Raw genomic sequence first — 10,954 nt, forward strand, 5'->3', positions numbered from 1 at the left:
CTAGGTGTAATGTTAGAGACCACAGAAGACATGTAAATATGAAATAAATGCTTAAACATGTAGCTATAGGTGTAATGTTAGAGTCCACAGAAGACATGTAAATATGTAATAAATGCTTAAACATGTAGCTATAGGTGTAATGTTAGAGACCACAGAAGACATGTAAATATGAAATAAATGCTTAAACATGTAGCTATAGGTGTAATGTTAGAGACCACAGAAGACATGTAAATATGAAATAAATGCTTAAACATGTAGCTATAGGTGTAATGTTAGAGACCACAGAAGACATGTAAATATGAAATAAATGCTTAAACATGTAGCTATAGGTGTAATGTTAGAGACCACAGAAGACATGTAAATATGAAATAAATGCTTAAACATGTAGCTATAGGTGTAATGTTAGAGACCACAGAAGACATGTAAATATGAAATAAATGCTTAAACATGTAGCTATAGGTGTAATGTTAGAGACCACAGAAGACATGTAAATATGTAATAAATGCTTAAACATGTAGCTATAGGTGTAATGTTAGAGACCACAGAAGACATGTAAATATGTAATAAATGCTTAAACATGTAGCTATAGGTGTAATGTTAGAGACCACAGAAGACATGTAAATATGTAATAAATGCTTAAACATGTAGGTGTAATGTTAGCCTCGTTGGAACCCTTTGGTGTGGTGGTGGGGGGGGGGGGGGGGGGGCTTTAGCCTCAGTTACATTATGTTAATTGCATAATAAATAAGACTTGCAAATCGGTGCCTTCTCTCCGGGTTAATTTTTAATACAGTGGTTCATCATATTCATAATTATGAATAACATTTCACTGAGTCCAGTTTTGATGTCCATAATCTATGTTCAGAAATAAATAACAGTGAGTATATGAATTGCTTTCTATTCAACAACATAGTCGTGCTGGTCAAGGTTCTAATTTAATTACATTTAAACTCTCACAGTTGTTCCCAAACCACTTGACAAGGACCCCCAAGTCGACACTAATGAGCCCCGCGGACCCCCATTTGAAAAGACATGCCAGGGACCCCCCCCCCCCCTATGAGAAGACCCCCAGGGACCCCCATTTGAAGAGACATGCCAGGGACCCCCCATATGAGAAGATGTGTTACGGCTCTAGCAGTGATTCTCAACCCATTTCATTTCAAGGACCCCCAGTTTGACATGCATTAGTTACTCCCAATTTATATATCTTATCAATGCTAATTTATCTCTGAGTTACAGACCCATAAGGATCCATTTGGTTCCAAAATGATCATTTAGCTTATGGGTCCCCCCTGGAACTCCCTCAAGGACCCCTGGGGGTCCCCGTACCCCCTGGAACTCCCTCAAGGACCCCTGAGGGTCCCCGGACCCCCTGGAACTCCCTCAAGGACCCCTGGGGGTCCCCGGACCCCATGGAACTCCCTCAAGGACCCCTGGGGGTCCCCGGACCCCCTGGAACTCCCTCAAGGACCCCTGAGGGTCCCCGGACCCCCTGGAACTCCCTCAAGGACCCCTGGGGGTCCCCGGACCCCCTGGAACTCCCTCAAGGACCCCTGGGGGTCCCCGGACCCCCTGGAACTCCCTCAAGGACCCCTGGGGGTCCCCGGACCCCCTGGAACTCCCTCAAGGACCCCTGGGGGTCCCCGGACCCCATGGAACCCCCTCAAGGACCCCTGGGGGTCCCCGGACCCCCTGGAACCCCCTCAAGGACCCCTGAGGGTCCCCGGACCCCCTGGAACTCCCTCAAGGACCCCTGAGGGTCCCCGGACCCCCTGGAACTCCCTCAAGGACCCCTGAGGGTCCCCGGACCCCCTGGAACTCCCTCAAGGACCCCTGGGACCCCCCCGGACCCCACTTTGGAAACCGCTGCTTTACAGATGGACAGGTTCACACGAGGTCTGTCAATGTCTTTATAGCGTCGGACACAACCGTACAATAAATTATGTTCCATTGTCACGTACTGTCCAAGCTCGTATAGCGAGCTTGTAGATCTGCTATTTTTCAACGTCTAAAGTATAACATGACGCTCCAAACACCCCAAAAATGCAGCGGTTTCTCAACCTGTGATTTGGGACCCCCCCAGGTGACAGTGAAGTGACAATTTAAGGTATTTTTAATACCTCTCTTAAATAGCTCAAAACGAAAGGAAGAGGCCATTACTGCATCAAGACTAATCAACTGTAGACCTATTATATATATATATATATATATATTATAATACATATTTTATAGCATAAAAGGTGGCCCTGGGCATCAGAGACAAGGAAAGGTACACTGAGGTTATTAATATAAGCGATGCTTTTATTCTAGTTATGGAATAATATCCTTCAAGGCCTCTCTCCTCAGGCACCAGGCATTACAGTGGTGTATAATAATATCCTTCAAGGCCTCTCTCCTCAGGCACCAGGCCTTACAGTGGTGTATAATTATTGTCTCTGTGGCGTGGAGTCCAAAACATTATTGTAAAAAAAAGCAGATCTACTAAAGCTTGTAGATCTGCTATTTTCCTCAAGGCTCTAAGAGCGCACCGATGCAACTATAGAGCGCCGAAGTCTGACGTCACTTTCAGTAGAGGGCGTCTGTCCCCAGGTTCATGTATTTGTTTAGTTGCATTGAAATCCCCATTGAGGCGATTTGAGATCGCCTCATATAACAACTGTGTTTGAAAAATGAACACCCCGGCCGCTTCACTCATATGGATATGAAGAATCAACTGACTGAGAGAAAACGCTAATGTTACTGCTACTGAATTAGTTAGATTTTCGCTAGAAGCAGACTGTATCATATATGAGTGACTGACTGTTGCAAACGATACAGAGACACCTCCCTGACAATAACGCCGAGACAGCTTGTTTATTTTTGGACCACAACGCTTATAGTAGACGATATTAAGATCACCCCATGTTATTCTCCATAGAGAAATCACTTCCGCGAACCAGGGGAATCGTCGGGATGAGCGAGTTACGTCAGGACTTCGGTGCTCTATAGTCGCAACTTCTTGACATATGACCTCACTGGGCTGCGTTCAAGACACCTGCCCTGTGTCTGACACCTGACCTGTGTCTGACACCTGACCTGTGTCTGAACACCTGACCTGTGTCTGACACCTGACCTGTGTCTGACACCTGACCTGTGTCTGAACACCTGACCTGTGTCTGACACCTGCCCTGTGTCTGACACCTGACCTGTGTCTGACACCTGACCTGTGTCTGACACCTGACCTGTGTCTGACACCTGACCTGTGTCTGACACCTGACCTGTGTCTGACACCTGACCTGTGTCTGACACCTGACCTGTGTCTGACACCTGACCTGTGTCTGACACCTGACCTGTGTCTGACACCTGACCTGTGTCTGAACACAGCTCTGATGGATGTGTTCTGCCCCTCCCCCCCCCCCCCCCCCCCCCCCATCAAACTAAATGTTTGGTCAAACCATAATGGGCTTCCATTGGAAATGCATTGGAGTGGCCATTAAACACAGACACAAGACAGACACAAGACAGGCGTCTTGAGTTTGTGAACGCAGCCCAGTAAGGCCCCACCCCCCTCCTGGTGCTGCGGCCATCTTGGATCCTAAAACACAGGGAGAGGGGTGGGGCCGAGAGAGGCCCTTGTTACATTAATTTCTCCTGGATGTTCTCCTGGATGCTGAACTGTCTGTTGGGTTTGGTGGACTCATTTCTCCTGGATGTTCTCCTGGATCCTGAACTGTCTGTTGGGTTTGGTGGACTCATTTCTCCTGGATGTTCTCCTGGATGTTCTCCTGTCTGTTGGGTTTGGTGGACTCATTTCTCTGGATGCTGAACTGTCTGTTGGGTTTGGTGGACTCATTTCTCCTGGATGTTCTCCTGGATGCTGAACTGTCTGTTGGGTTTGGTGGACTCATTTCTCCTGGATGTTCTCCTGGATGTTGAACTGTCTGTTGGGTTAGGTGGACTCATTTCTCCTGGATGCTGAACTGTCTGTTGGGTTAGGTGGACTCATTTCTCCTGGATGTTCTCCTGGATGTCCTCCTGGATGTTGAACTGCCGGTTGGGTTTGGTGGACTCCAGCATGAGCTCGTACAGCTGGCCGATCTGCTCCTCCTGAAACTCTTTCAGTTTGCGTTCCGATAGGTCGGCGCCGAACCCTGACCCCTGGGCCACGCCCCCCGACCTCTGACCCCCGGCGGCCGACTCCAGCACCTGGCTCTGCAGCGTGTCCTTGTAGTTCTGTAAAGACACCAGAAGAACAAACACACCATGTTTAACCAACCGTGGAGCGGCCATTTTTGTAGTCTTTTTGGACACCTCCGGCTGCTCCGTCTCCGTCTGAAAGAACAGCGATTCCAGAATTCAGTTAGAAAGTAAACCACATCTGTAGGACAGTGTTTATAGTTCCATCATGGACTCCATGAAGCAAAGATTTGAGTTTAAAAAAAGATAATGTTGGCTTTATAATAATATGCTGTATACACTAGTATACTCAAAGATGTGCACGTATTTTTAAGATGAGTTTTTCCTTCAAAATAGCAGATCTACAAGCTCATATAGCGTAGCACAATGTACATCTGATGGACTGATCCTGTCCTCTGTTTAACCTTCAAGTCTCACTGCCGGGAAATCTGCTTTTTTGCATTTAATTTGCACATCATTATTTTCAAGATTTTTCATTTTTTATTTCAAAATGTCAGATCTACAGATCTACAGATCTACAAGCTCAGTGTGTCGTGTCTATAGATGGTCGAGTGACATCGTCCTGAATGTAAGCATCACGACATCTCTCTCTCCCCCCTCTCTCTCTATCTCCCTCTCTCTCCCCCCTCTCTCTCTATCTCCCTCTCTCTCTCCCCCTCTCTCTCTCCCCCCCTCTCTCCACCCTCCCTCTCTCTCTTCCCCCTCTCTCCCCTCCCTCTCTCCACCCTCGCCCTCCCTCTCTCCCCCCCTCTCTCTCTTCCCCCCTCTCTCCTCTCTCTCTCCCCCCTCCCTCTCTCTCCCCTCTCTCTCTCTCTCTCTCTCTCTCTCTCTCTCTCTCCCCCCCCTGCCTCTCCCCCCCTCCCCCTCTCTCTCTCCCCCACTCTCTTTCCCCTCCCCCCCTCCCTCTCCCCCCTCCCTCTCCCCCCTCCCTCTCTCTCTCCCCTCTCTCTCTCTAGAGAGAGCTTGTGTGTCTCACTGCAGCCATTCATTAATGGGCAGAGACCCTCGCTTGCCCCCGTGGGGACACCCCCCCCCCCCCTCCATCACCCTCCCCTCCTCCTCCCCCACCACTAACTGGATTAGACTGAAGCGCTCGCTCGCTCACTGCTGCTGTAATCATATTTGGGCTCCCTCTCTCTCTCTCTCTCTCTCTCTCTCTCTGTCTCTCTCTCTCTCTCTCTCTCTCTGTGTTTCTCTCTCTCTCTCTCTCTCTCTCTCTCTCTCTCTCTCTCTATCTCTATTTGGCCACCGGACCCCCATCTGAGGGAGGGACCCCTGGAACTACTTTAATCAGACCAGTGTGTGTCCAGTGGAAACCTCGTATGAATCTGATCTCAGGTCAGAATGGGTTAAAAGCACGACAACTAAAAGATGATAAAACAAAGTGTCAGGACGTCATTCAGACTGTGTGAGCATTACTGACAACACTTCTTTTCCAAGTGGTTCCGGTTCGATAGATGTTAATAAACAACTCTATGGGTAAGCTCAGAAAGTAACTACACAAAGAATACAACTGGTAAGAAAAAGGCTTTAAAAGTGGGTGCAGTACTTAGTTTAGACAGTTTTGGGTTTAGACTAGTCATTTGGTTAGACCAGTCATTAGTCCAACTACAACCTATCTCAAACCCTCATCCTAAACCTAACCTCCACGGGGCAGCACACCTAAACCTAACCTTAACCCTCACCCTAAACCTAACCTCCCACGGGCAGCACACCTAAACCTAACCTTAACCCTCACCCTAAACCTAACCTCCCACGGGGCAGCACACCTAAACCTAACCTTAACCCTCACCCTAAACCTAACCTTAACCTCACCCTAAACCTAATCTCCCACGGGGCAGCACACCTGAAGGCCTATTCATAGTCTGGATTTTCGGTGGTGAGGTGACCACCGCTCCGGTGGTGAGCTGACCACCGGAGCTGAAATAACGTTGAGCGGTGGTGAGTAAAAACAGAGAGAAGGGCTGGAGCGGTGGCGGTGGTTTGCTCTTCACCGTGGCTCAGTGACGTCATGTTGTAGTTCGGTGGTCACCTCAGTGACGTCATGTTGTAGTTCGGTGGTCACCTCAGTGACGTCATGTTGTAGTTCGGTGGTCACCTCACCACCGAAAATCCAGACTATGTATGAGCCTTAACCTAACCCTCACCCTAAACCTAACCTCCCACGGGGCAGCACACCTAAACCTAACCTTAACCCATGTCTAACCAATGACTAGTCTAAACTAAGTATGCACCCTTAAGGGTTGTAGTTCACCTAAAATAAACTATTGATTTTTAACACTTCCACACCCCATGAGATGAGGCCTTGAATTGATATGATATAGTTTAGAGGATATAGACTATAATGTGTATCCACAGCTGGTCCTACCTACGGTATTTCACACTTTTAGCAAAATATGGCATTAAGTGTATTATTATTATTAATTTTCCTATATGGATCCGTAGCCACTGGCTCTGCTAGATTGTCCATCTGTACTGCATAGATTGATTGGTCATGCCTGTCCATCTGTACCTGCATAGATTGATTGGTCATGCCTGTCCATCTGTACCTGAATCATAGATTGATTGGTCATGCCTGCCTGATGCCATGCCATCATGTGCTTGTTTCTAGAATGAAGAAGCAGATTTGTTTGTCTTCACCTCAGAAACGTCTTTGTTTATGATTAAATATAAACCAGAAGCCTCTCTGGAGGATCCTAAATGTTAGCCTCACACGATGACAAAACGTCTATTATTGCAAAGTGTTTGTAAAGAAAGTAAGTCAGCAGTCCCTAGAGGAGAGGAGAGAACTGTCCACCATGTGTATCCTGAGGACTCCAGCTCTACTCCACCGTCCTTCATTATGGATTACTACATGTTTGAAGACATCAAAGGTCAGAATAAAATTAGCTGAATGGATTTTCTTTGATTGTGCCCATGCTGTCTGCTGCTGTGCTATGGGGTGATAACCATGCTGTCTGCTGCTATGCTATGGGTGATAACCATGCTGTCTGCTGCTGTGCTATGGGTGATAACCATGCTGTCTGCTGCTGTGCTATGGGGTGATAACCATGCTGTCTGCTGCTATGCTATGGGGTGATAACCATGCTGTCTGCTGCTGTGCTATGGGTGATAACCATGCTGTCTGCTGCTGTGCTATGGGGTGATAACCATGCTGTCTGCTGCTGTGCTATGGGGTGATAACCATGCTGTCTGCTGCTGTGCTATGGGGTGCTAATTTGTCATTTGGAAGTGAGTTGAAAGCTGTTGTTATACACTCTGCAGTCTCCAATACTCATTACTCAACACTACTTCAATACCAGTCGTAGTGGTAGTATTCTGAAGTCTTCAATACCAGTAGGCTTCCTGGGAGAGAGTGCATGTTGTTGTTTATATGTCCAGCTTTGAGGGTTTGTGTAAACACACATTCTGACCTGAGATCAGATTCTAAAAATGTCTTCTACATCCTGACAGTTTTCTGAAAAAGGCTATGTTTCTATGTCAGTCGTTCTTCGATTTTTCAAAAATAGCAGACCTACAAGCTCGTAGTGCGCCACTCGGTGGCGCGCTATGAGCTTGTAGCAGGTTTAGGCAGGTGTTTTAAACATAATTATTATAGTTATATAGTTATAATTTAGCTTTTATAAATATCTTCATGATTTTTCAAAAATAGCAGATCTACAAGCTCACAGAGTGGCGCGCTACCAGCTTGTAGGTCTGCTATTTTGAAAAATCATGAAGATATTTATTTCAGAAACTGAAGGATTTAGAATATTCTTTTTAATTTTGAGGTCAGGCCTAAATGGGTTAATGAATGAATTAATCCAGGCCAAGGTAATAATTATTTCCTGCTGTAATGGATTATATTTATGCCCAAACGTTTTCATGTCCAATTTGACACTAATTGGCCCCGCGTGCGAAAATATATTCCAGGGACCCCCATGAGAGGAGCAGTGATTCTCAACCAAGGACCCCAGTTTGACATGCATTCGTCTACGGACCCCCATTTAATGGCATTTCCATCTCTGGGACCCCCACATTTATATTGTAAAATCACCGTTAATTTAACTGCGAGTGTACAAATGGAACCAAACGGACCTTATAGGGTCCATTTGGTTCCTAACCATCATATAGCTGGGGACCCCCTGGAACTCCTCAAGGACCCCTGGGGGGGAACCACTGGCCTAAAGGCCTATCAAACTGTGCTGTGTTACAGTAAAGTAAACCCACAGTGCCACCGTGTGGCGACAACAGGCAAGTGCAGCTTTCAAAAACACTGCAGTCCAACCATCATGTTTCCAACAACTGTGTGTGTGTGTGTGTGTGTGTGTGTGTGTGTGTGTGTGGAAACTCATTAATTCACCCATCCATCCAGGCACGTGCACACATAGACATCAACGGGGGCTTCAGCCCCTGCCCTTTTTAACCCGTGAAAATGTTTGAGAACCACTGACTGACACGTGCAGAAACATGAGGGTTTTTTCAGAAAACTGTCAGGATTCAATAGAAGACATTTTGTAGAATTGTCCTCGGGTCTAAATAATGGGTTAAACAGTTATAATTACACCTCCCACTCTCCCCAGCAGTCCTGTGTCTCCTGACCTCAGTAATAGATTACAGTAACAGTTATGAACAGTAATATAGTAATATAATTACCTCCCACTCCACCATGAAGCCTCCACCTTTGATTGATTGATTGATTGAAATATGTATTAACAGTTTGCAGAATTACAGTGCATTTCAAGCTGCACAAACGCAATACAAAGACTGGGTGGGGGGGTTCAGATTTTACGGGGGCCTGCAGTTTCGAATTGCAGCCGTCCGTAGGTGCCCTTTGGGAGCGGTTTTGAAAGAGTCAAGGATTCACATGTCTTAATGACTGTTGGTAGGGCATTCCTCGCTCTCCCCAGCGCCCCTGTGCCTCCTGACCTCAGTAAATAGATATTAAACTGTTATAAACAGTTATAAACAGTAATATATGTGACTAGATTTGACTGAGAGACTGCCAACGTGCACATTCCAGCTTTTCACCAGAGGAGATTTTTTTTTTTTTTTTTTTTTTTTTAAATGAGTTAGCACAGGCAGACTCTTCACATACTAGAGCATGTCTGAAATAAGTGTCAGAGCTGAAATTGACATGTAAATATGAAATAAATGCTTAAACATGTAGCTAGGTGTAATGTTAGAGACCACAGAAGACATGTAAATATGAAATAAATGCTTAAACATGTAGATAGGTGTAATGTTAGAGACCACAGAAGACATGTAAATATGAAATAAATGCTTAAACATGTAGCTATAGGTGTAATGTTAGAGACCACAGAAGACATGTAAATATGAAATAAATGCTTAAACATGTAGCTATATGGTGTAATGTTAGAGACCACAGAAGTGAACCTTTTCAAGCCTGTTTTCTCAACTCTCTGTTTCTCTGCAAGACATTACTCTATAAGCCATATCTCCTAAACCGGTGGGTCAAACTGAACAACCAATATGTCAATTTGAAGCTATGATTCCCTGCTTTGATATGAAATGAAAACAAAAATTCAATGGCAGTCTCCTAGTCAAATTGGTAACATATAGTAATATAATTACCTCCCACTCCGCCATGAAGCCCTCCCCAGCGCCCCTGTGCCTCCTGACCTCAGTAAATAGATATTAAACCGTTATAAACAGTAAATATAGTAATATAATCACCTCCCACTCCACCATGAAGCCCTCCCCAGTGCCCTGTGCCTCCTGACCTCAGTAAATAGATATTAAACCGTTATAAACAGTAATATAGTAATATAATATACCTCCCACTCCGCCATGAAGCCCGCCACCTCGCTCTCCGCGGCGCCCCGGTGCCGCGGAACTCGTCCTTGACGTACGGGTCTCCCAGCGCCCGCAGGTCTAGCGGGAGGAAGCGGTGCAGCATCAGGATCCTCTTGTACAGGGCTCGAACCCGGGCCGTGTGGGCCGAGGCCATGCCGGTACCGACCGTACACCACCAGAGGACGTTCAGTGTTCAGAACTATTATACAGTCCTCTTGATGCTAGAAATACACTAAAATACATTAAATTATAGTCACTATACAGCTGTTGCCCTGTGTTCATATTAATACTAGATGTTTAATATACTCTGTTGTTAATAACAATGTAAACCACAGGTGGATCTGCACTGACACTTAGATGTCATGTGTCTGTCCTTGTGTTGTTTATCCAGGAAGGGATACCTTTGACCCCGCTGAGCTAGAGAGCTTTATTATGATACTGTAGCCTATACGTTTGACTTGGTTTGTTTCCCTATGCTGCCCTCTGGTGGCCAGAGAGACGATCTACCAGTACTAGTATAGCAGAGGTCTGCAAGTGTCTATTTGTACATCTCTGAATGTTTTGATGAATTGAACAATGTGGACCCTCTTGTAAACAAGTGTAATGCTGTATTGGTGTCGTCCACTCACAGTTAACAGTCTTTGTGTTGCGTTTGTGCTTGAAATGTACTGTAAATTCTGCAAACTGTTAAAACGTTTAACGTGCGTGAACTCTGATCCATATAAGGTTAATAATTAACCTTAATAAAAGTTCTGATCCAGACTTATTCCATACTTTACTTCCTGGCTCACTTCTCTGTGATGTTGACTCTGCCAGAAGCAGATGAAAAGACGAGTTAACCGCATTAGATCTGCCCGTTAAAGCTCAAGTTTAGCAGCATTTACAGTTAATATACGGTAATAATACAGGTGTGACGGTACAATCAGGAGTTTACCGGAGTTTGTTGGAAAGTTTAACGGGAGCCTCCTGTAATATACACGTC

At 45.7% G+C, this 10,954-nt stretch overlaps 1 protein-coding gene across 2 annotated transcripts in view; it reads right to left on the reverse strand.

Annotated features, from left to right (window-relative positions):
- Positions 1–3,923: 3,923 nt before the first annotated feature.
- Positions 3,924–10,954, reverse strand: part of sdhaf3 (succinate dehydrogenase complex assembly factor 3) — a 14,990-nt gene continuing 7,959 nt past the window's right edge. The window contains exons 1-3 of one of the 2 annotated variants that reach the window (XM_083771091.1): positions 9,954–10,246; positions 6,726–6,783; positions 3,924–4,212 (exon numbers count right to left, since the gene is read on the reverse strand). In XM_083771091.1, the coding sequence (XP_083627217.1) occupies positions 3,982–4,212; positions 6,726–6,783; positions 9,954–10,126 (462 nt within the window). In that variant the 5' untranslated portion in view covers positions 10,127–10,246 and the 3' untranslated portion in view covers positions 3,924–3,981. Of the gene's footprint in view, positions 4,213–6,725; positions 6,784–9,953; positions 10,247–10,954 lie in introns of those variants that run through there. The other variant, XM_083771092.1, reaches the window with a different exon arrangement.

This window comes from Protomyctophum parallelum (genome assembly GCF_964188405.1).
Source record: "Protomyctophum parallelum genome assembly, chromosome: 1".
Taxonomy (NCBI): domain Eukaryota; kingdom Metazoa; phylum Chordata; class Actinopteri; order Myctophiformes; family Myctophidae; genus Protomyctophum; species Protomyctophum parallelum.